At 43.6% G+C, this 26334-nt stretch overlaps 1 protein-coding gene across 1 annotated transcript; it reads left to right on the forward strand.

Moving 5' to 3' along the window:
- The first annotated feature begins 746 nt into the window (after positions 1 to 746).
- Positions 747 to 26036, forward strand: LOC117359911 (cornifin-A-like). The gene is made up of 4 exons (XM_033943370.1): positions 747 to 1043; positions 20719 to 20980; positions 23200 to 23247; positions 25830 to 26036. The coding sequence occupies exons 2-4, from the start codon at positions 20734 to 20736 to the stop codon at positions 25895 to 25897; spliced, it is 363 nt and encodes a 120-aa protein (XP_033799261.1). The 5' UTR covers positions 747 to 1043; positions 20719 to 20733; the 3' UTR covers positions 25898 to 26036.
- The last annotated feature ends 298 nt before the right edge of the window (positions 26037 to 26334 follow it).

Genomic DNA, 26334 nt, shown 5'->3' on the forward strand with positions numbered 1-26334 from the left:
GCCCTGGCTATTAAGCAGGGATGCAGGACCCAGCTGAATATCAGTCAAGACCTTCTTAACTCTTTTCCTTGAGTCACTTCCCTCCCCCTGAAGCAGCTCCCTCTTTCTCAACCCCCAACCCATTAGTCAAAACCACTTACAACCCCTCTGGAACAATCATAGGACCCCCCTACCTCCCATATTGATGGTCCTAGGGATGATGGTGACAGGAACAAAGCTCACTCACTCCTGCCCCTTCAGGCTGATTTAAGAAAATGACTGCTGTGATCTCTTGTGGCAGCTCATGGTACTTGTACAGTATACTCTTACATTTTCTGCCTCTTTTACTTCTCGCCCCCTAGCCACCTAGCCTCACTCTATTTTCTTTTTAAATAGCTCCTAGTGCCTGTTTTTTATTTATTTGTGCTTCCCACCCTGTCGGGTCAATCTGAAATAGTTGGTGGGAAGAATGTCTCCATGCCCTGGCAAAAACAAATCCAGCAGCTAACAATAGACCCTTTATCATAAATCTATATATAGAAAAGAAAGTAGTTTGGATATTAACACCCAGTAACATAAAGCTTGCATTTGTTGTTATAAAAAGGACTGGATTTGTTTCCAAAAATTTTAAATAGAAGGACACTCCCACCAAAGGTGTTAAAAAAGATCTAACTTGTTCACAATTCTTCCAGCAAAGGTCAGAATCTTCAATACTCCAGCCATTAAGACATTTACAAAGAGGTGCTGAAAAATTCTCAGCCCAACCAACCAACTTCTTAAATTCAGAGTGTTATTTTGTCACTGTAGCTAAAAAGAGTGTTAAATGCCAATTTGCAGAAACAGCTTTACTAAAGGTAAACCATGCCAAACTAACCTAATTGAATTTTTCGATTGGGTGACCAAAGCACTGGATCAAGGACATATGCTAGATTTCAGCAAAGCCTTTGACACAGTTCCTCATAGGAGGCTCTTGAACAAACTTGACGGGCTGAAGTTAGGACCCAAAATGGTGAACTGGACACCAGAATGTGGTGGGTAATGGAAATCACTTGGAGAAAGGAAAGGTGAGTAGTGGAGTCCCTCAGGGTTCGGTGCTGGGGCTGATCCTGTTCAATATGATTGTGAGTGACATTGCTGAAGGGTTAGAAGGAAAGGTTTGCCTTGTTGCAGATGATACCAAGATTTATTACAGAATAGACACCGAGGGAGTGGAAAGCATGAAAAAGGATCTGCAAAAGTTAGAGGAATGGTCTAATATCTGGCAACTAAAATTCAATGCAAAGAAATGTAGAGTAATACATTTGGGGATTAGTAATCGAAAGGAGCCGTATGTGCTGGGATGTGTGAGGCTGATATGCACGGATGGGGACAGGGACCTTGAGGTGATAGTGTCCGAAGATCTAAAGGCAAAGAAACAGTGTGACAAGGCGGTGGCTGATGCCAGAAAGATGCTTAACTGTATAAAGAGAGGCATAACCAGTAGAAGAAAGAAGGTGTTGATGCCCTATACATGTCGTTGGTGAGGCCCCACTTGGAATATTGTGTTCAGTTTTGGAGACCTTATTTGGTAAAAGACATAAGAAGACTTGAAGTGGTCCAGAGGAGGGTGACAAAAATGGCAGGGGGTGTGTGCCAAAAGATATATGAGGAAAGACTGGAAGCCCTGAATATGTATACCCTAGAGGAAAGGAGGGACAGGAGAGATATGATTCAGATGTTCAGATACTTAAAAGGTATTAACGTAGAACAAAATCTTCTCCAGAGAAATGAAAATGGTAAAACCAGAGAACATAATTTGAGGTTGAGGGGTGGTAGAATCAAGAGCAATGTAAGGGAATTCTTCTTTACGGAGAGGGTGGTGGATGCCTGGAATGCGATCCTGAGGAAGGTGGTAGAGAGGAAAATGGTGACAGAGGAAGGAAATTTTAAATTAAATAAGTAATTTAAAGAGTGGGTAAGATTGGGCAGACTGGATGGACCATTTGGGTCTTTATTTGCCATCATCTACTATGTTACTATGATATTGATTCAGATCATTGATTCAAGCATATCCTTGTCATTTTCTTCTTGGTTGGGCTGAGAACTTTTCAGCACCCCCTCATACCCCAAAATTCTATATTTGGTACTTAAAGTTATACACATACATCAGTGCACTTAGCTGATATATGCACATAACTTAATTAAATAAGAGGCTTAAACTGGCCAGATGCTTGGCAATTAACACCTATTAATCAATGTTAATTGGAGTTAATTGAAAGTTAGGTGCACAACTTTGTAGGTGTGTAGAACAAAATGGTATGCACCTTGTACAAGGCCCAATTGGGCCCAATCCGGGCAGGTCTGATGAATCCTCGAAACCCCAATATGCAGATGGGGGTGATCAGAGGAACACATATGGCATATGGCATATGGACACAGAGGGGCAATGCCAGATACATAGGGGAGATATTAGAAATGGGGAAAATAGGAACACAGAAGCGAGATTGTTTGGGGACCGAGCTCGCAGGCTCCAGCGGCTTGCACAAATTACATTGTAACGTGCCACGAAAATAAGAGGGAGGGAGGTAGATAGATAGGCTGTGCAAGAGGAGCTGAAGGGTGGTAGAAAGGAACAGATGGTGAAGGAGGGAGGGAAGGGTGGTGGTGGAAAGGAATAGAACAGACATTGAAGGAGGGTGAAGAAGAACAGACCATGAAGGGAAATGTGGAAGACAGAGTGGGGAGAAGATACTGGAAGGGAAGAAGACAGATGCCAGACTATGGGAGAGCAGAGGGAAGAAGATGGGTGCCAGACCAATTGGGGAGAGGGATGAAGGGAGAGGCATAGTAAAAGAGCAAATGGAAGACGCAGATAGAAGACACATAGTGGATGAAAGGAATTGAATGAGAAGATGAGGAAAGCAGAAATCAGACAACAAAGGTAGAAAAAAAAATTCTATTTATTTTCTTTTTCTTTTTTTTTTTCTTTAGGATAAAGTAGTATATTAGTTGTGTTGATAAAAATGTATAAACAAAGCCCTGCCAGCTGAACATCTCTTTCTCTAGTTCAGCTGGCAGAACTTTGATTTATAAGGAAGGAATAAGCTAAATATTGCAGTACTGAGGCTTATATGGATGCTGCGGGGACGGTGATGGGGCGGTGAATGGAATGGCAGTGACGGTGACGGGGCAGTGACGGTGAAGGGGCGGTGAAGGGAATAGCGGTGACGAAGCGGTGAAGGGGACGGTGGGCCGGGGACGGGGCAGTGACGGGGACAGATTTTTTTGCCCGTGTCATTCTCTATTCCTAAATAAATGTGTACTTGTGTAGTTAACAAAACAGTGAAGCCATTGCATTCTAAACAGAAATTTTCATAAATGGATCCAAAACTAGGTGTGCTGATGTAAGTATGTCTCTGTGGCATACAGGGATGGGAGGGGTGCAAGCCATAAGGGGGTACAGAGCCAGCACACCAAAACCCCCAACCTACTCTGCTGCTGCTTCTTTCCCTTACCAGTGGCAGTAAACTTTAAATACAGCCATCATGGGACCTGTATGCACCTTCCCGCAGCTGCCAGTCCAACCCCCTCTGATGTCACTTCTTTGTTTTGGAGCAGAGCTGGCAGCTGCGGGAAGGTGCATGAAGATCCTGTGATGGCTGCATTTAAGTTTAGTGCTGCTAGTTCAGCAGCAGAGGTGGGGATATGAGGGGGAGGACAGTGGATGGAATTGGAATGGAGGGAGAGAGAGGGGGCATATTCTGATGGAAGTGGGGAGGATAGATAGAGAGAAGGAGACAGACATTGCATGTAAGTAGGGAAGGGGGAGCAGATGCTGTATAGAAGTGGGGAGGAGAGAGAGAGGCGTAGGTGCTGGATGGAAGTAGAGAGAGAGAAGGGCAGATGCTTGGTGGAAGAGGGAAGTGGAGAGAGAGAGGGAGCAAACGCTGAATGGAAGTGGATAGAACACATATTAAATCAGCAGTCTCAAACTCGCAGCCCATGAGACGCATATGGCCCCCATGTACTATTTTGAAGCCCATGGTCTGGAGTGTGGACGCAATGATCAAGTGTCAGTTCCCTTGCTGTGGTCACTTCTCTGCTCAAAGCCACGGGCAGCGGCAGCTCCTCTCATGATCTACACGTACATCAGAGAGAACGCTTATGACCCTGGCACAGATTGCGCAGGGAGCTGCCACCCATGGCTTTGAGCAGAGAAGCGACTTCAGCAGGGGAGCCGACACTCGATCATCGCATCCAGGGAAGGGAAGGGAGAGAGGAGGGAAGAGAAATGCTGCTGCTGCATAAACTATAATGAGTTTTACCTCATACAGAATTGTCAATTCTTTAATAAGACATGAACTATTTTTTCAGAGGCCCTCCAAGTACCTACAAATCCAAAATGTGGCCCTGCAAAGGGTTTGAGTTTGAGACCACTGCTCTAGTGCTTGCTGCAGTGTGTAAGATGCTGCCTTTTCCTAGGTACACTTTTGTGGATTATTACTAAAAATCATGTTTTTCATATAGAGGAGGGAGTGTTAAAAATGATTGGCCCCGGGTGACGCATATGCTAGGTATACCACTGTCCTAATGGCCTTAGATCTCTCTGTCATTTATCCTGATAAGAGTGTAATGGTTATGGGAATGACAAAAACAAAGAGTGATATAATTTTGAAATTGACCCAAGATTACCTCCCCCTCAACATAATTTTTAAAGGGTAAAAATCCAATGTTTGTTTATAGTATTTGTTCATTGTAATTAATTGCTTTATAAATTAAAGCTCACCTCAATGATTTCGTTGCAATGTGAAGTATTTGGAACATAACAAACATTGCAATAACAATAAATCACACCCTTTGCATGATTAGCATGTATCAACAACATCCTTAAAAACCAGGTCAAATCCTGTTTTACATGTTGAAAAGGCCTTATGTAAAATTATGTGGTTGCATATATGAAAAAAAAGTGGATGGGCCATGTATAGGTCTTGTCAGGGGCCTGTTCTGGATGCAACAGGGGCATAGTTGTAATGTATGCATGCATTTTACAAAATGTGTACATAGAGTATAAATACATATCTATGCCTTTTTTGAAATGGGTATCAGTTTATATGAGTATATATGATTCTGTGCATTATTGTGGCTACTTCTGGCTATCTTACCTTTTAGGACTCTTCACCTAGACTCTCATAAAATTATACCCATATTCCTCTTAATTCTATAAATGTATTTCCATAATTTTAATGCTTAGCAAGCAAAGTTGTACACACAAATTAGAGAATCACTAAACTAAACTAAACTAAACCTTAGGTTTGTATACCGCGCCATCTCCACGAGCGTAGAGCTCGGCACGGTTTACAGAGTTAGGATAGAAAGGAACTACAATGAAGGGTTATAGGAGAGGAACTAAGAAGATAGAGAGGGACAAGGGTACCAGAGAGCGGGAGGTGATTAGATTTTTGAAAAGAGCCAAGTTTTCAAGTGTTTGCGGAAGGATTGGAGGGAGCTTGAATTTCTGAGCGGGGATGTGAGGTTGTTCCAGAGTTCTGTGGTTCTAAAGGGGAGGGATGTTCCAAGTTTTCCTGTGCGGGATATTCCTTTTGTAGAGGGGAATGATAGTTTCAGTTTTTGGGAGGGTCTGGTGGAGTTGGGGTTTGAGGAGTTCCAAAAGAGTGGGATGACGGGAGGAAGGATGCCATGTAGGATCTTGAAGGCTAAGCAGGCACATTTAAAGAGGACTCTGGAGTGTACTGGAAGCCAGTGAAGCTTGGACAGGAGTGGGGAGACGTAATCGAACTTGCCTTTTGCGAAAATTAGCTTAGCCGCGGCATTCTGAATTAGCTGAAGTCTATGGAGGTTTTTCTTAGTTAGGCTTATATAGATAGAGTTGCAGTAATCCAGTTTAGAGAGGATGGTGGATTGAATAAGGACGGCGAAGTGAGAATGATGAAAGCAGGATCTCACTTTCCTCCACATATGAAGGCTAAAGAAGTATTTTTTTTACCAAGGAGTTGAGGTGATCATTGAAGGAGAGAGAGGAGTCTATGATGATGCCTAGGACTTTGCTTGAAAATTCAAACTGAAGAGTGGGGCCGGAAGATAGTGGGATGGAGGTGGGTAAATGATCTAATGTTGGGCTAAGCCAAAGTAATTTTGTTTTGGATTCATTCAGTTTCATTTGTACAGATTGGGCCCAGGATTGGAGGTTCATTATACATGCGAATATGTTCTCAGCGAGGTTAGTGAGGTTCGAGTCGGTCTCGAGGAGGATGAGGATGTCGTCTGCGTAGGTGTGGAGAGTTTCAAGGGGGGATAGATGAAGGAGTTTCAGAGAGGACATGTAGATGTTGAAAAGGATAGAAGAGAGGGGTGAGCCTTGCGGGACTCCACATATCGGCTTCCAGGGGGGGGATGAGGTACCGTTTATGTTAACGGTGTAGGAGCGGAAGCATAGGAATTTCGAGAACCAATCTAGGACTGTGGAGCTTATGCCTATTTCAGAGAGTTGGAAGATTAGGATATCATGATGGATGATGTCGAAAGCAGCGGAGAGGTGGAATTGTAGAAAAACAGCAAATTTGTTGCGAGAATGGAGTTGTTGCACCTTAGAGATTAGTGAGGCCAATAGGAATTCGGTGCCAATAAAAATATTTAAAATAAATGATGCTTAGAGAAGGATGAAAAGTAAAAATCGATAAAATCATAACATTAATGAACATCGTTATCAGAGGTGAACAAACTAAAGGCAAAATACTTAAGTGGTGAGTTATAGAGGATTAGAGCTTAAAGCCTTGATAAATGATATAAGATATGATGTGACACCCAATGTCAGTGAGAAAACATAAGAGATGATCCACATCAATTGTCAGAATCTTACCAGCCAATGAACAAAATGCAATTACCGTGTTTCCCCGAAAATAAGACCTACTCCGAAAATAAGCCCTAGCATGATTTTCAGGTTGGGTCCTAATATAAGCCCTACCCCCAAAAAATGCCCTAGTTAAGATCCATGACATTAGTGCTGCCAATCATCTTTCCCTTCCTCACCTCCACCCCATCTCCAAAAACAGTGGCAGGGGCCCGACTACCTGAATAAAAATTTCTATTTTGTGTATGCAATCAATTCTTCATTAAAGGCCAGCTTTATGCAAAATTGTAAAAAAAAACCCAGGTCAACATCAGAAAGCAGCATCAGCAGTAGCAGCAAGGGCTACTCGGGCAGCGTCAAAAATAGCCACGGTAGCCCCTGACTCGCTGGTCATGTACCGGTGAGGAGCAGAAGGCAAGAGCACTGGCAGTGGGTGGCGGAGACCCTTCTGTGGACAGCGGGCTCCTGCGATCCAAGGCCTGATACATGAGAACTTTGCTGTCATGGTGCAACGTCAGTGTGGCCACGTCTGAGGATAGCTTAAGCCAACGCAGCTGCAAAGAGAACGGCCTGCATGAGGAGGAACTCAGCGAGCAGCTGGACAATGGTAGTCGAGCATAAGGCTTTGGAGGTATGTCATGCTCATGGAGGGAGAGTTGGTGAGGTTCCGCTGCTAATACTACCTGTGTTTCCCCGAAAATAAGCCCTAGTGTGTTTTTTTAAGCACAAATTAATATAAGACCCTGTCTTAATTTCGGGGAAACACAGTACCATACTTCGGGGATCAAAATCAGTCCTAAAGCTGCCAAATGAGTTACAGAAACAACCATAAGCAGCATATACTGTATACTCATATAGTTCAAACAAAACATTACCAGCCCAAAAGATACTATATATTCCCTATATTTGGCTCAAGCTAAAAATATGTGGTTACTAAAGGAAGCAGCCTCAGCAATCAGCAACAATCCTTAAGCTACACAGTGAGTCAAAATCACAGCTTGAAGCAACATGTTTCAAGAAAATGTAAAACCCAGTTGAAAAGTTCATAGAATCATGCCTAGTGGTGCCCAAATTAGATTTAGGAGCCAGTAGGCATCAAAACCTTAGATCCCCTCTGTTTATGTTAGGGTTTTCTTGACCTAAATACCAGTGCCTAAGTTAGGTGCCTGCCAGTGCCTAAATCCAATTTAGGTGCATATATACAAAATATGTCCAAGATCTAACCCCTAACCACGATCATTTTCTGATAGGTGCCTACCAAGTTAGGTGCATACCAACCTCATTGGTCAAGCCAATCATGGCCTTAGGCTCCTCCCTCACTATCCTGGATACAGAGGGAGGTGCCTAAGGCCTGATTGACTCAGATGCCTAATGCCCTACCCCTCGGGAGGTGCCTTATGCATCTGACCCAATCAGGGCCTTTGGCCCCCTCCCCATGCATCACATGATGCATCAAGAAGGCATTTAGACAGGCGGGCCCAAAGCAGGAGCTAGAGAGCAGGCTTCCTGCTTCCAATGTTTTAAAATGGTAAAGGGGAGGTGTGTGGGGGCGTATGGTGGCAGGAGGAAGTTGGCATCCCTCCTGCCATTTTTTTGAGCTTTGGGGGCAGTGGCTCCGGGGTGCCTGGCAAAGGGTGGGGGTATGGTGCAGGGGTGTTCTGCGTGACAGGAGGGATTGATCAGTTTTGTTTGCCTCAGTGGAGAAATTAAAGCTCAAGATAGAAAAATTTGGGCAAGTCTAGAACATTTATAGGATTATAATGACAATATTAAAATTAATCAGCAGATTCAGCCTTTCGTGATTAAGAATAAGCTAAAGTTCTGTAATAAATGAGTAAAGCTTGAAAATAATTCTAAAAAATATAATCTGAGTTTATTAAACTTTCCAATGTTTTCATACTTTCATCTAAGAAGATGATAAATATTGTAGATATTTGACAGAGGCACTGAAATTTCCTCTAGGAATAAATGCAATTCCTTAATCCCTTATTTGTCTTGTTAATCAGTTGAATAGATTGTAAGCTCTATTGAGCAGAGACTGTTCCTTACATGTTTTTGTATATGTCTGTTAGCACTATAGAAATCATATGTAATAGTAGTAGTAATTTTCCGGTGGGAACACTGCCACAGTTTGTGAGGGTCAATATTTATCAGCTTTCTAATGGCAGAGGTGGCACTGGAATTAAGTGAATAGATTATTTTGGGACATTTCTATGTGTCTTTGAAGAGATAAAAAGTGCACATTTTGGAAGTTACATAACATAAAATTTGATTTGTATATCACTACACATCGGGAAGTTCGATGCGGTTAACAGAATTGTCTAGAAGCTGGTGAGTCCCTGCTGCTCAGCTGATGGGAGAAGGGGGAATTCCCCTGCCATGATCAGCTGAGCAGCCATGGCAGGGAACTCCCAAATCTCCCCACATTGTTTGTGGCAGGAGGGATGCCCAATGCCAGCACTGCCTCCTAACATCCTCAGCAGGACGGATGCCCACTCCCTCCTGCCACTGGTCTCATCATCCCCTGTACCCCACCAAACACTCACCAACTCTACCCCTGACACTCCCCAACATCCCAACATCCACCTGACACTCTAACTCCACCCCGACAACTCCCCGATATTGCCCCCAATAAGCCCAAGATTGCCCTGCCACCCTTTTGAACCCACTGAACTCCCCCCATACCTTTATCTGATGACTGGCAAGAGAGATGTCTACTCCCTCCTGCCAGTAGGCTCGCCACTGCAAAATGGTGGACCTTCCCCTTTCCAGTGCATTCTGGGATGCACTGGGGAGGGGCCTATGACCCTTATTGGCTTAGATGCCTAAAGCCTATCCCATAGCAGGGTTCTTAGGCACCTGGGTCAACCGGAGTCTTAGGTGTCCTTCCCAGTGCACCTACTCTGGTTGGCCCAGGTGCCTAAGGCCCCTCCTATGGAAGGGGCTTTAGGCATCTGAGCCAATCAGGGCCTTAGGCCCCTCCTCAGTGAATCCTAGAATGTACTGGGAAGGGGAAGACCTGCCATTTTGCAGTGACGGGCCTGCCGGCAAAAGGGAGTGGGTATCCTTCTTGCCAGCCATCAGATAAAGGTATGGGGGGCATTGGGAGGTTTGGGGATTGGCAGGGGAATCATGGGGTGGCAGGGGGATCATGGGGGTGGCAGGGAGTTGTCGGAGTGGAGTCAGGGAGTGTTAGGGGATCTTGTGGTGTCAGGAGTGAAGTCGGGGAGTGTTTGGTGGGATTCAGGGATGATGGGGCTAGTGGTAGGAGGGAGTGGGCATCCATCCTGCTGTGGACAGTGTGGGGGATTTGGGGGGTTTCCTGCTGCGGTCACTAGGCCAATCACGGCAGGGGAATTTCCACCCTCCCCCATCAGCTGAGCGGCAGGGACTCCCCAAAGCCGCGATTCTGTAATCGGCACCTTAGAATGATTGACAGGCAATCGGTGGCCGCTTTTAAGGCGGCCACTGACTTGGATGTCGGTTACAGAATCCGGCCCTAAATGTCTCAAAGTTTTAAAAGTTCTGTATGGGAGAAAAGGCCAAAATTCCTGAAACACAATGTGAAAGACTGATCATCACATGCTGAGAATTTTTAGTTGTAATTATTGCTGTTCAAAGAGGTGCCATCAATTATTGGAATGAAGTGTTTACACATCCCTTTATTCTATAATCCTATGCACACATTTTTGTGTGTGGTGCTCAGATATGAGTTAACGTAGGTACTAATTGGAATTAACAACTAATAATTAGCAATTGTTGGAGTTAATTGGTATTAATTGCTATTAATTTGTAGTTATGCATATAACTTCCCTTAGTTGATATTTAATAAACTTAGCATGTAAAATCTCTAGCTCTTAATTGCAAGGGGTATGCTAAGTGGGTTGGCTACCAATATTCACCAACATTTAACCTGGTAGTGCCACTCAGTATCAGCTCTGACTGCAATGATACTCTCCAGTTATTTTTGGTGTAGTCTGTTGGCAGAACTTGGGCTGAACAGTTATTTAACTAGTTAATAGTGATATTTAGAAACAGAATCAGAAAATAATAGTAAATATTGATGAACTAAGGCCAATACTGGGCAGACCTGCATGGTCTGTGTCTGTATATAGCCTTTTGGTTGAGGATGGGTTGGGGAGGGCTTAACGGCTGGGAAGGTGTAGATAGGCTGGAGTGTGCTTTAACGGAGACTTCAGCAGTTGGAACCCAAGCACAGTGGCAGGTAGAGCTTTGGATTCTTGCCCAGAAATAGCTAAGAAGAAAAAATTTAAAAAAATTTAAATTGAATCAGGTTGTCAGACTGGATGGACCATTAGGGTCTTTATCTGCCGTCATCTACTATGTTTTAGCAAAAAAGGCTGTTCTAACTTAGGGCTAGATTCACTAAGCAATACGATCGTGTACCGATCGGTTTGCGAACCCTTTGCTTTTTTTTTTTTTTTAAATTTATGCAAATTTTACAATTACTAATATCAAATGATACCAAAGAAAAAGGATTATTTCACAAAGTTTAGCAGTAATTATACATATAATACAAAATTCCTTTTCAAGCCCACAAAGTTGGAGAGCCAAACCTTAATACTAACTAACACAAGATATAAAGAAAACTAAGAATTGGTACCTGATTCATTTGAATCCTAACCATTCCATTTTTGGGGGGACTTTGACATTCCTCCAATTTTTCTGAGATGAAACATTAAAGCAACAAACCTCATTTCTTTTCTCGAGACATTAAAAATTGTTGCAATTGAATGGGGTCCCAAAATACATATTGAATGTCTTGTAATTGAACAATATATTCTTATAATCACAGCTATAGATCAATTAGAAATTTTTCTTTTTCTTTTATGATTAAACAAAATATATTTTTGTAAATTATTTTTATAAATTGTTTGTGAAGTGCTCAGACCAAGAAACCCATATAATAGTGATGTCACTACAATGAGGTTTTCAAGGGGACCATCATCGCCTTCACAAGTCCCCAGCCCTCCCTATATCTGAAGGCCTATGTAAAGCCTATCTGGTGAATGTAACCATCTGATGGTACTGATCTATTTTGGGGAGCAATTAACGATGTTGCCTCTCATTGGTGACCAAAAAATAATAAAAATGAATATAAAGTGCTTAGATAAAATGCTAATTATTTTTTCTTATCTGGTTAAATTCCCGTCCCTCCGACCCGGATTTCGTCTCTTCGTCAGGGAGGGACACTAAGAAAAAATCAAACAAACAGTGTGTGTCAACTCATCTTAACGTATTAAATAATAACTATACAATCTAAATCTAGATCTAAACACTACTAAAGCATTATTAAAATCTTAAAGAACCCTTTATTCAAGTTCTTATAAACTTTTTAAGTTCAATTATTACCTAGTGAAGGCTCGCTTGTTGCAAGAACAGTCAAAGTGGACGGGCCGTCTGAACCTATCTGCTATAGAAACGCCATTTATATTTGACGGGCCGGAAATAGTAATGAGCCCTACAGCCGGAAGTAGACACAACATCAGATGGTTTCTTTCTGTAGTTCTAAATTGCTAGCCAATCAATGTCTAAATTTAAACCATTTGGCTCTAAAGTGTGCCAATTGTATATCAAACGCTGTTCTTTTTGAATTAGGGATCTTGATATATCTCCGTCATTTTTTCGCGTTTGGATCAATACTGTATATTTTAGATCTTGAAGTGTGTGTGACTTCTCAGCCCAATGTGAGACCAGGGGAGCAGTGATCCGATTCGTTCTGATGTTACTCAGATGTTCTGTAATTCGTGTTTTGATTTTATGGATCGTTTGGCCGATGTATACTTTTTTACATGGGCATTTATATAATATACTACTCCCCTGGAGTCACAATTGGTGCCGGTATTAAGAAAAAATTTTTTTCCGGAGAATGGAATGTTTACTTGATTGGCATCTAAAATATAACTGCATATTCGACATTTCCCACATGGTTTATGAGGTAATTTAACCTCCATTGTTTGGTTAGGTTGATTATGTTTAAGCAATTCGCCTAAATTAGAAGCTCGTGAATAGGCAAATTTAGGTAAATTGTTCAATGACGGGTGATATTGTAATATTGTCCAATGTTTTAATATGATATGTTTTATAGCTGTACTATTGTGTGTATGAGGCATCACACACACTATTTCTTGTTGTTTTTGTTTAGTTTGTTCTTTAAGCATTATATGGGTTTCTTGGTCTGAGCACTTCACAAACAATTTATAAAAATAATTTAAAAAAATATATTTTGTTTAATCATAAAAGAAAAAGAAAAATTTCTAATTGATCTATAGCTGTGATTATAAGAATATATAGTAATCAGTGTCACAGATTACTAAGAAATTTATCTCTCTAATTTGTAGTCAATTGTAATTGAACAAGACATTTACAAGGAAATTTTAAATAAAATGATACCTCAAGAGCTAAAACTCTAGCTCTCAATTTCAAAAATTCCCTTCTCCTTAGTTGGGTAGCTCTTGAGACATCAGGAAAAATCCTGACTAAATCTCCACAGAATTTAGTCAGCCTATTTTTAAAGTAAAGTTTCATCATTAATGTCTTGTCTATCTCACTCATGCATGTTATTACCAGGGTGGATCTATTCTGAATCACATTTTGACTATCTTCTAAAAATTCTGTCAAATTTATTCCATTAGTGACCAGATGGTCCTCCTCCTGGTCGGATTGTATTTTTTATTGAGGAATATAATAATAATTGTTGATTGGAAAGGTCTCCGCGTTGGATAATCCCAGTATCTCTTTAAGATACTTCCTTAACAGTATTTCGGGAGATAATAAATGGGTCACTGGGAAATTAACCAGGCAGAGATTCCTCACTCTATTCATATTTTCCAACATTTCAATTTTAGAATGTAACAGCGTAGAATCCTTAACTGCAGATACTGAGACAGTTTGCAATGTATTGCTTTGATTTTCTACCACACTTAATCTTTTATCCGAACAACTTAAATTGGAATCCACATTCAAAAACTTTTGAGAGACAGATTGTGAATAGTCCAAAGTTTGTTTCATTGATTCTCTGAGAAACCCTTCAACTCTAGAGTTACCTAACCACAAATCTTTGAGGGTAATATCTTGTTTTTCCTCTGATGGTGATTGGTCCTCTGCAACACCTGAAAATTCAGGTGGTTTGGGTATATCGGAAAAAATTAATTTACTTGTTTGCACAGAGGAAACCACACATTCAGTGGAAGTAGCAGGAATGATCTTCCTGCTATCACTAGATACTGGATGAAGGGGGGGGGGGGTCCTTTCTAGGGGACTCAGCGATGCGCCCGACATGGGAGAATTCATATCATGAAAAGGTTGTGGTGGATTCACTGTAGATAAAGACAAATGCCTGTCCATAGGTCCAGAAACAGCAGGTGTAGAGCTCTTAGGCTTAATTTTCCTTTTCCCCATAGTGGACCAATAAAGTTATACGACTGATACCTTGATCCCAGGCTCCACGTTGCTCCAAGGGGCTCCCAAGGGGCAGGCCTGCCCCTTAGGGCACGCCCCTACGGCCGCGCGGCTGCGGCCGCAAGTGCGGCAACGGTCTGGGTTTTAAGGCAGAGGAAATCAATCAAGGACATCATCGGGTCCGTCTCTGGCAATGCCTGCCCGAATCTGCACCAAGCCCCCCATAGAGCAACATGTCCAGTCATTGGGTTTTATCATAGGAGCGAATCTCTCAGCTTGGCCCGCCAGTGAGCGACAGGAGGGGGTCCTCAGAAATCCAGTATGTCAGGATCAGTTTTTTCGTGACCAGAATTGCACTGTACAGGAATCTACACTGGGGAGGGGAGAAACCCTGGTCTCGTAGCGATCCCTGGAGGCCCAAAAGGAGGGTGTCATGGTTCCAATCGATAGGCCTATGAAGGACAGATTCAAGAAAGCCTAGGAGTTCCCTCCAAAGGATAAGCTCAGTGCATTCAAGGAATGAGTGGATATAGGTGCCAGGTTTACATTTATAATTGACACAGAGATCACTGGGCCACAAGCCAAGCTGCGCCCCCCTATGCCGTGTGATGTGATCTCTGTGCAATATTTTATTCTGCATTTCCTGATAGTCTGCTGATTTAGAAAAGAGATAGAGGGTCTGGAAACAATCCATGATGCTGTGGCCCAAATTCCTTTCCCAGCTGTCCCGCAATTTGCCCATCCCAGCAGCTCTTAAAGAGAGCCGCAAGACACCATACCAGTGGGACAACCGGTTGAGCGCCAGCGGAGTAGCCATTAAGATCTGATCGAGAGATCCAGAGGTCCAACCCTCCGCACACTCCTGGCATGCAGTAGTCCAGTAATGCTGTAGCTGGACAAAGGAAAAGTGCCCATTTTGTCTGGACCTCTTGGAAGGAGGGAAAGGGAGCCTCTGAGAGATCCAGCAATAGTTCAATGCGGCGGCAACCTCATAGTGCCCGAAACACTGACCGTCCCCAGCCAGGCAGAAACTTGGAATTACCCTTGAACAGCAAATAAGGAGAAACGGCAGACGGTAAGCCCTGCTGCCACCTCCACCACTGCCAGGCCCACTGAAAGGGCGTCAAAAAATGGGAACGGCCCCCTGAGTGTACGATGTGGTCCGGTTGTGAGTGCAGTAGATTAAAAACTGGAAGGAGCCCACCAATTCCGGATCCTTCCCCGGCTTCGGCAATAGCACTGTGTGCGCCAAATTTTCGGGAAAGCCACCGTTGACACCCGCAACCGCACTGCACATCTGACTGAGCGGGTCGGCCACCAGGTCCCTTAACAACCGATAATATTCAGGGCCGAAACCATCCGGGCCCGGTGCCTTGGCCAAAGTGAGGGAACCAATTGTGGTAGACAGCTCATTTGCTGTGAGGGGTGCGTTCAATACCGCCACCTGTTCCGCGGTCAACTGAGGCAGTTCCATAGCAGCAAAAAACTGGGTCAGGGCTTCCCTGTCCAAAGGCCAACTTCCATACAAAGTCTGGTAGTAGTCATATGCATCGTGATTTGGCGTCCCACACATGCCTTACACACCAGGCATCCTCAATAGTGGTGATAACCTGTCGCTTTTTATGCGGGCGGATCAAGTTAGCCAACAGCTTCCCAGTTTTGCCTCCCCATCGATAAAGCTGATATCGTTGTTAGTAAAAGAGCGTTCCGTACGTTTATTAAGAAGCTCTTCAATCTGACCACGAACCTCTCATAGCACCAGCCAATCTGCCTCCAATAAGGTACTAATGTGGGCCCTCCGAAGATCGTGCAGCCTCCCAGACAACTGAAGTAATTCCCCTTCCCGTTGCCTCCGCTGGCCTGATAAATACGCGATGATGTACCCCCGAAGCACCGCCTTAGAGGCATACCAGAACGTAACAGGGCCCACCTCAGGCGTATTGTTTGTATGTGTATAATCCACCCAACGTGCTCTCAAAAAAGTCCAGAAGTCTGGGTCAAGATATAAGTGAGGTGGCTTCCAGGAGGAGGTCTGGCCTGTGGAAGCAAAACTCAACCGGAGTCCCACTGGTATGTGATCAGACAGTGCTCTCATAAATTTCAGAATGAGTGGCCATGGAAAACAGGCGCTTATCCAGAAGGAGGTAATCCAGCCTAGCATATACCTTATGAGCATGGGAGTAAAAGGTGAAGTTAGTGTCATAGGGGTGCAGAGTGCGCCAGACATCCACTAGATCCAAATGCTGGGTAAGAAAACCCACTCCCCGAGTATCATGATCCCTTGTACGGGCCCTGGGTGGTTTACAATCCACCTCCGGATTCGCGTTAATATTGAGATCCCCTCCCAAAATCAAGTGGTACTCAGGATGCTGAGAGATTTGAGCAAGAACAGAGGAAAAAAAATTTATGACAGTAAACATTAGGGGCATACAGATTACACAACAGATTACATAACAGCCCTCTTGGTCTTGAATAAGTTTATGGAAATGAAAGGGTAAGCTCTTGTGCACCAAAATTGCGACCCCTTGTTTCCGGTCCCCAAAAGCTGAGGAAAATACTTCCCCCACCCAGCCACATTTGAGTTTGGCATGCTCCAGCCGAGAGAGATGGGTTTCTTGTAAGTAAGCAATATCAGTGTGCAATTTGCAGACACTGGACAAAATTCTAGCTCTCTTTACGGGTGACTTAATACCATCCACATTAAATGTGGTCACTGTTAGCTCAATAGTACAATTACTTCCATAGATAGTAGTGTTAATAGTGTATATCACTGTGAACACGTCAATGCTCAGGCATACAGGCATTTTCAGACATCCACCCAAGTAGCATGGTGGTCAAAATCCTCATTACTCCCAGCTTCGCATTTAAGACGTTTTTACGGTTTATTTCATGCTTATTTCATGTTTATTTCATGGCAAGGGGACATAAACTACATATACAAAAGCTATGTTTGGCTTTATATTAATCAAAATTTCCCTGAAAATGTATTTATTATAAAATATGTATTTATTGAGAAGAAAATATATAAAATAAAAAACCAAAAAAGATACAAGCATGAAATAAACCGTAAAAATGTCTTAAATGCGAAGCTGGGAGTAATGAGGATTTTGACCACCATGAGTTATGCTACTTGGGTGGATGTCTGAAAATCCCTGTATGCCTGAGCATTGATGTGGTCACAGTGATATACACTATTAACACTACAATCTGTGGAAGTAATTGTACTATTGAGTTGGTGAAGTGAATAAGAGAAAAAGTATATTGTCAAATGGCACTGTTAGCTCAGCCATACTCACCCCGGAGAAGGGAGAAGTCAAACAGCAACACACCCACACCAGCCATCCCAGCTGGACCCCAGGGCTGTACAACAGAAGCAGGCTAGCACAACAGGAGCATCAGATCCCCTCCACCTGCTGCTCCCTCCACTGTACTCCGAGCAACCCCCAAACAACAAGCATACCTCCAGACATCCCTCCATGCACACGTCCATACAAACTCACCCACTCTCCCTCACAACCAGCTCTCTCTCCCCAACCCTTCCCATGTACCCTGCACACAATCCTAAATCCATGCCCACTGCCTACCCAGAGGAGACCTCCCCCCCACCCCCCTTCCTCCATAAACCCACCCCGGTACACAACAAGACAGCCAATGCATACATAAGAAAGAAACTTGAGAGTAATGGGAATCCATGCCCCAACTCAAGGCAAACTCCCTGACATTATAATGTAGCTCGGGCTCAGGGTAAGTCATTAGGAAGAGTGACGGGACAATCCCAAAACCCTCTATTGATACAGACAGAGGCCCTGTTTCAGGAGGCACCAGGAGTATTCAGTACAGGAGCTAGCTGTGGCCAGGGCCATGGGGCAACCTAAAGGCCCCCGAGCAGATCCCAAAGGTGCCGATATCTCTCCCGAGGACAGGAATAGGCACCCTCCATAACACAGGGGCAACACACTGAAAACAGCAAAACAAGAAAAAGGGCACAGGAAGAAAATCAAGAAGACAAATTGCCCACAAACGTGCGGGCCTCCTCATCCGTGGCTAAGGTCACAGACGTGCCATTCCTCCAGACAAGCAGCTTGGCTGGGAAAACCAGGGCAAACTGAACGCCCTTATTGTGGAACTCAGTGCAGAAGGGGGACATCAGTGTACGTTGTGCCGCTACTCACACTGAATATCATTGAACAAAAGAACTTTTGCCCCCTCAAACTCCAAAGCTCCTGATTTACGAAATGCCTTAAGGATCGCCTCCTTGCCTCTCCAGCTGCAGTAGCGGGCAATGGCCGTGCGCACCCACCGGCCCTCTGCTGCCTTGGGGCCAATTCGGTGAAATTGCAGACCAGAGTCCAAGAGGCCCAATTTCTCCAGCAGCCAGGTGCTGAAAATCCGGTAGAGATCTCCGTCAGTGACCATCTCGGGCAGGCTGACAAACCGCAGATTATTACGCTTGCTTTGATTTTCTTGTTCTTCGAGGCAGTCCTGCATATCGGCATTCTACTTTTTAAGCGTGGACACCTGTGCCTCCAATGCCGAAAATGTGTCCTCCTGCCCCGAGACTCACTGTTCAACTGTAGCGATCCTCTGGCTTTGTGCATCAAATTTTTTGTGGACTTCCTTCACTGCCAATTGGAGTTTGTTTAGGTGGTCCGCCAAAGCCGCTGTTACCAATCGGGTGATTTCCTGGATCCAGTCCCCCGCTGGGATGGTGAAAGATTCGGGTTCTGCCACCATCTTGACTGCGGGGGACTGAGGCTTCTCTCAAGGTGGTTTAGCTGCTCTTATAGGCATACCAAGGTGCTATCTGCTTCCCAAATGCGGCGACCTCAATCCGGAGCACTGAGAACTGTATGCCGAGATGGGTTAGGAGTGGAATGCGGTAAAATAGCCGATATTATAAGTTCATTTAGTTGGAGTCGGGTCGGAGCCCTCCTCTCCTGCGTCTGTTCAGGCAGGTTGCATTACGTCTCTACCCCCTCCACTTTGTTATTAAATGCAGTTTTCTGTGGGCAAACTCACCACTGGCTGGTAACACTGATATAATTTGAAGAATGTAATTTGTTGTCAAATTATTATTACTTGAGAGATGTTTAAATACCTACATTGTGCAAGTGCGCATGAGTCGAGTCTCTTTCATTTGAATGGAAGCTCTGGAACGAGAGGGCATAAGATGAAGTTGATGTGATAGGCTCAGGAGTTAATCAAAGGAAATACTTTTTTACAGAAAGGGAGGTAGATACGTGGAACAGTCTCCCAGAAGAGGTGGTGGAAACAAAGACTGTGTCTGAATTTAAGAAAGTGTGGGATAGGCACATGGGATCTCATAGAGAAAGGAAGAGATGATAATTGCTCTAGGTGAGCAGACTGGCTGAGTCATTTGGCCTTTATCTGCCATCATGTTTTTATGTGCGTCGGAGCATTTTCCTCGCTGGTCTGCTGTAGAAACCGCTATCGTGGCTTTGTAAAAGCCAGCGTAAATGAGGAACTGATCTATGTTGAGTCCTGCAACATATCATTCAATTGTGTCTGGATATATAGATATAAAACATTATTTTTTTGCCAAATCCATATTTGTAATAAAAATTTCTACACATGTTAATAACCTATGTTATCTTTATACTAAGTACTCACCACTACTTTATTTTATACTATTTTCTCTTGTGGTTGGTTTTACCCCTCTCCTATTTTGTTCTGTGTTACAGAGTATATAGTATCCTAGTTCAGATTGTAGAGTGAGTGAATAGTCAATCACTATTTGTTTAAAAGTCTTGTTTTGCCCCTCTCATTTACAAAATGATAAGGTATTCAGATCTTTCCATACCTATAACATGTGCCCAGCTTTTATGAAATTTCACTCGTAGGCCTTCAGTTTTCCTAACTGGGCCAGTACATCTTTGGGATGGACATTTTTCTAAGCCAAAGTTTCAAGTTTCCAATTTTATTCCTCATTTATATATTGCATATCAGAGAACCATCTAAGAAGTTTACAATATTGATAAAAAAGGGGGGAAAGATGAATGTTTATATGTCATAGGTTAGAATAAGATGCCCATTTATCTGCTTCAACAGGGGAGGGAAAGATAAAGCATGTGCTCACCTGTTTACAATCTTAAGATATTACCTCACAATTACTATTCAACTAATTCTCAATAATGAATTACATCAAAAGGAATGAAAACAAATATATAGTAGAAACAACAAAAACAAAGGCTTTAGCCGTGGAATATCAATTAGATAACCTACACCCTGTCTTTGGGAAATAATCTAAAATTAATCATGGGTTTACAAGTTTACAAATAACGTAACCACAGGAACTTTAATATATTAAAATGACAATTTATGGTCTCCACCTATGGAAAATTAGTCAGCATCCCCTCGTATTGAAACCTGCTAGGGTATAAAAAGGGCAGTCTTTAGAGACTATACACTACTTAGAGAATCCTTCTTCTTCTCAACCTTCTTTCTTGCAGTGACAAAAAACAATCATGTCTGCAAAGGGTGGAGGCTATCAAAAGCAACGATGCCAAGATCCATGCCAGGATCCATGCCAGGATCCATGCAAAGACCCATGTCAGAAGATAGCTGACCCATGCAAAGACCCGTGCCAGAAGATAGCTGACCCTTGCAAAGACCCATGCCAGCAGATAGCGGATCCATGCCGAGATCCATGTCAGAAGATAGCGGATCCATGCAAAGACCCATGCCAGAAAATAGCTGACCCATGCAAAGATTGTAAGTATTATAATTTTAGCATCAGTTTCTGTTGAATATTGCTTTTTATACTTGTCAGTTTGATCTCAGATTTTTTGAGCAATTACGTTTTCTTGTATTGTTGTTCGTAATGTGTGATTATGAAGCTCATTCTCAAAAAAGAAAAATATTCAAAAAGTGGCATGCTGGGGCAGTTGGATGCTTTTCCTAGCAAACCCTTCCAATTCAATATTTTCTAAAGCTATTTCTAGTCAGATTTCTATGCTGCTGTTCTCTCAGGGCTTCTGCAGCTGGCATTGTGCTTGTTGCTGTAGCGAGACCCAGAAACCTGCAACTAGTTCTATGCTGTTCATTCGCAGTTCATCTAAATCTCAAGCAGGCATGTTAGAGGCATGGTGTGAGTGGGACTAGGGTGGGCTTACGACATGAACGTTTTTCTGCCATACGCAAGCATTTAGAATATGTCCACAGCATAGTTTGGATATTTGGTGCTAGATCTGTTTTAATAATGAATATGAGCCAAAAAGTTGCCCAAACTGACCAGATGACTACTGGAGGAATATAAGCATGAACCCCCCCACACACTCCTCCAGTAGTCACTGACCTCTTCCCACACTCTAAAGATGTAAATGAAACAGCACATACCTGCCTGTATGATGGCTTTAGATGTTATGGCCAGTCCTATTAGAACTGCAGGCAAGTCTCTGGAGTAGCCTGGTGGTCAGTGCAGTGGACTGCAAAGAATTGGACCCAGGCCCATACCCTACTCTAACTACTACACTTGTGTTAGAGAGTGTGAGCCCACTCAAACCCACCCCAAATCAATATATAGATAACACTTGCAGACATAAGGGCAATTGTGGTACAGTACTCCCCCAAAATTCGCAAGAGTTCCGTTCCAGGAACCCCCGTGAATTTTGAAAAACTGCAAATATGTTTTTTAGGCAGGGGAGACAGAAGAGGACAGCTGGAGAGGCAGGAGAGGGCAACCGGAGCACCAGCGAGTGAAGGAAATCACTCGCTGTATGCTCCGACCGCCTCTTCCTGTACTAAAGTCGGGCCTCACCAATCAGGAGCTGCTTTGACACGCAGCTCCTGATTGGTAAGGCCCGACTTTAGTACAGGAAGAGGCGGTCGGAGCATACAGCGAGTGATTTCCTTCACTCGCCGGCGCTACGGCTGCCCTCTCCTGCCTCCCCTGCCCGGTCATTTGCTTTCGGGAAATACTTCGAATGACCTGGACAGCGTACTACCGACTGCGAATTCGCGTGGAGCATTGTATACAGTTGGGTCCAGTAGGTTTTGGGAGAGTTTTAGAGGGCTTACCACACAATATAAGGGGGTTATGGTGCGATGTGTACATGGAACCTTTTATGTGAAGCTCACTGCAGTGCTCGCTGAGGTGCCCCACTGTCTGTGTGGCTAGTCTACTAAAAACTCTGGCCCCTCCCAAATCCCAATAGATTTCTGAATTCATAATGCTTTACAAAGTGGATCTCCTACTAGAAGGCATTAAGATTTGGGCTAACACACTATAACATAGAAGTTTAACCCAAAGCAAGCCCCAACCTAACACTGCACCAAGAAGGAGTGTTCCCAATACTTTTTATGGCAGGTCGTAAGTTAACATTTAGATTAATGTGTACTGCCTTCTCCTGATTAATGCAAAAAACATTTAGCTCCTCCTATATAAAAGGTGGTAAGTGGTCCCTTATTAATTCTGCATTAGCCAGCTGGGGCACAGTAAGTGTAATGCACAAGCTGGCTAAAGCTTCTACAACCAGCATCATATACAGTATCTTACCATTTGAAAGAAAAATTCTGTAAAATTCAATAACTCGCAGTATAATGCATGGAAATAGATAAAAATACACAAAACCCCGTAATTCAGTCATATGATAGTACGCATCCACACGTTAACCATACTCTAAGGGCTCCTTTTACAAAGGTGCGTTAGGGCCTTAATGCGCGGAATAGCGCACGCTAAATTGCCACGCATGGTAGCCGCTACCGCCTCCTCTTGAGCAGGCGGTAGTTTTTCAGGCAGCGTGCACTAATCCGGTGCGTGCGCTAAAAATGCTAGCGCTCCGGTGTAAAAGGAGCCCTAAGTATTAAACACTCTTTGGTAGGAAGTCCCCATACTTTATTTATATGCCAGATTAATATCATGTATTAACTATACTGTTATATGCACACATAAATTACTATGTTAAATTATATATTCCTTCTCTTAATTTCAGCATGCAAGGATGTACCACTGTGCCAGGACCAGATATCTAAGTGCCAAAGTAAGAGAAATTGTATTAACAGTAATATACAGTATATAATGGGAATACTGTTATGCAGTGAGGGCCTGATTCTGTATAGGACACCCGGTCTCAGCAGTTGCCTAAGCAGTTTTTAAGAATCGCACATGGGCATCCTATACAGAATTACATCTGTCCTAACGGAAAGATGCCTAACCCCACCTAACCACCCTAATTCTCTAAGCTGTGTCCATGTCACAGGCATCATTTAGAGAATCACGTTGCCACTGAACTGATCATAGCAAGGGAATCTCCCTGCCACGATATGCTGAGCGGCAGTGGCAGGGAACCCCAGAACTCCACTGCAAGTCGGCTGGTAGGAGTGATGTCCACTCCCTCCCGCTACACCCCTGCCCCCCCACCCCACACACACTGTCTGCAGCAGAAGAGATGCCCACCCCCTCCTGCTGCAAACCCTGAAACAATCCCCGGCAGGAGGGATGCCCCCCAAAACCCCAACCTCCCCCCAAAGCCCACCCAGACCCCCCCTCCCATACCTTTATAAACAAGGCTGGCTGGAGAGATGCCTACTTCCTCCGGCCAGCAGGCCCTCCTCTTTAGAATGGCAGACCTTTAGGATGGCAGGCACCATAGGAGGGGCTTTAGGCACCTGGGCCACCTGGAGTCTTAGGCCTCCTTCCAATGCATTTTGAGATTGGCCAGATCCCTAAGGCCGGATTCAATGCATTCTCAGATTGGCAAGATCCCTAATGCCGCCCATGGGCATGGGCATCCCTCCTTACAGGGATGTTAGGGGGTGCCGGCAGGAGGGAGTGTTCATACCTCCTGCCACAGATAGTGTTTGGGTGTGGGGGGTGTTTGGAGGTGGTGGCAGGAGGGAATAGGCATTCTTACTGCTAGCTGGCTTGCGGTGGTGTTTGGGGGTAACCTGCCGCAACCGCTCAACTGATCATTGCAGGGGGATTTCCTTGCCACAATCAGTTTAGCAGCTGCATCTATTTGAAATGTAGGCCAGCATTTTGCTTGTCTACATTTCAGGCACCTATCACAGCCCTAGGGAGATGCCTAGGGCCACTTAAGCTCGCCTAAGGCCACTTTTAGGTGAAACCACACCAATGCTGAGCCTTGGGTGACCTTAAGCATCCCTAGTAGTCCCCCCTCATCAGTGACAGATGTCTACAGTGTAGGCGGTCTGCTTTGTGGTTTTGTTTTTTTTTTTGAAAACGTGGGTCCCGATTGGCTGGTTATACGGTGATAGGATGCCTACCACTGCCTATAATCGGGACACTGTTTATAGAATTTGGCCCTAATTGTATATCTTTTTTCTGCAGATCTTTTTTTTCAGTTTATAAGATAGTTACTAAGTTTGACTCAACATTGTTAAATTCTGGAATTTGTTGCCAGAGGATATAGTAAAAGCAGTTAGCACAACTGGGTTTAAAGAAGGTTTGACACCTTCCTCGATGAAAAGTCAATTAAAATAGATTTGGGGAAATCCACTGCTTCTCTATGGAGATATGCAAAATGGAATCTATCTGTTTTTGGGTTCTGCAAGGTACTTTTGATCTTGAATGTACCATAAATCCCAAAGTAGTGTGGGAGTTGTAGTGCCTGAAATCAGTGTCCTAAATCCCATAATGCATGAGGATTGACTGGCCAAAACAGTCCCAAGATCTCCAACCTGGAATTTGGTAACTTGACATCTAAGAACAGGATACTAGACTTTGTCTCAGAGAAGGAGTCTAACAATATTGTTTGGGGGAGCTGCAGTTATGGGTGTCAGGTCAAAAGCGCGCCGGGACAAAGGCGCGCCCAGACAATTGAGCGCAGCGCGCGCCGCTCTAAATTACTGTTTTTAGCACTCCGACGGGGAGGCGTGGGGAGGAACCCCCCCACTTTACTTAATAGACATTGCGCCGCATTGTGGGGGCGTTGTGGGGGGTTGTAACCCCAACACATTTTACTGAAAACTGAACTTTTTCCTTGTTTTTAGGGAAAAAGTTCAGTTTACAGTAAAATGTGGAGGGTTACATCGCCGGCGCGATGTCTATTAAGTAAACTGTGGGGGTTCCCCAACAAAACCCCCTGCGCTCAATTGTTGGCGCGCGCTTTTGTCTTTCGCGCTGTTGTCTATGAACCGCAGTTATGATTTGGGTTTGCTGCTGTGATCTGAGAGAACAGTATCCTTTTTCATGTTTAATGACTCTTGATATAGCCTACCTAGGCAAAGATGGCTACATTTGTTGTTCTTCGTACAGTAATTGTTCATCAATAAAATTGTTGACATTTGAATTCTGATTTTCTGGGCAATTTAGAGTTGAGAGTTGTGTGGAAAGGAGTCACAGTCTTTGCATAACAGCGAAACCTACTTATAACATTCATGGTATACTTGTAGCAGGCTCTGGAATGATTATGATCTGGTGTGAAAGACCATTGTTACAAATGATGAGCTTGGGAGGAGGGTAAGGAGAGGGTTTTATAAGACTGGAACATTCATGAAGAGTTTCAATATATTCTAGCTGAAAACCAAAGCAGTGGGAAAAAAAATGTCCAAAACCAAAAAGAGCTTGATTAATTTTGTTTTAATCCTTCTTTTTCCATAGATCCATGTGACCCATGTGACCCAATCCAGACCCCATGCCAGCAGGAGAAAGGATATAAGAAGTACTGAGTCAACACAAAGCCAATTCATATTAATACGTCCTTTGGAATATAAAACAAAATGGCTTGGATTTTGATCTAATGTATTATTTACCCTTTATGATTGTGAATCACTTTGATCTACTCTGCACAAAAGAATTAAGTATAAACATAAATATGCTTTTACTTAATCATAAAAAAATCATACTTAGCCTATCTTTCTACAAGCTATCGTGACTTATGTCTACCACATATTCAGAAATGATTGTGATTGCTAAATTAAACAGTAGAGGTATAGAGCAGACCTAATAAAGTCCAAAAAAAACAATGAGGCCAAAGCTAAGGGCTCCTTTTACTAAGGTGTGTTTAACACGTGGAATAACGCACGCTAAATTGCAGCGCGCACTAGACCTTAATGCCAGCATTGAGCTGGTGTTATTCTAGAAGCGTACTGCATGTGCGGTAATT

The sequence above is a fragment of the Geotrypetes seraphini genome, chromosome 4, assembly GCF_902459505.1.
Source record: "Geotrypetes seraphini chromosome 4, aGeoSer1.1, whole genome shotgun sequence".
NCBI lineage: Eukaryota > Metazoa > Chordata > Amphibia > Gymnophiona > Dermophiidae > Geotrypetes > Geotrypetes seraphini.

Excerpts from the sequence above, each read along its gene's own strand:
- LOC117359911 (XM_033943370.1), top strand. The coding sequence starts at position 20,734 with ATGTCTGCAAAGGGTGGAGGCTATCAAAAGCAACGATGCCAAGATCCA. Across the intron at positions 20,981-23,199 it reads AGCTGACCCATGCAAAGATT|CATGCAAGGATGTACCACTG; the intron begins GTAAGTATTATA and ends TCTTAATTTCAG. Across the intron at positions 23,248-25,829 it reads CCAGATATCTAAGTGCCAAA|ATCCATGTGACCCATGTGAC; the intron begins GTAAGAGAAATT and ends CTTTTTCCATAG.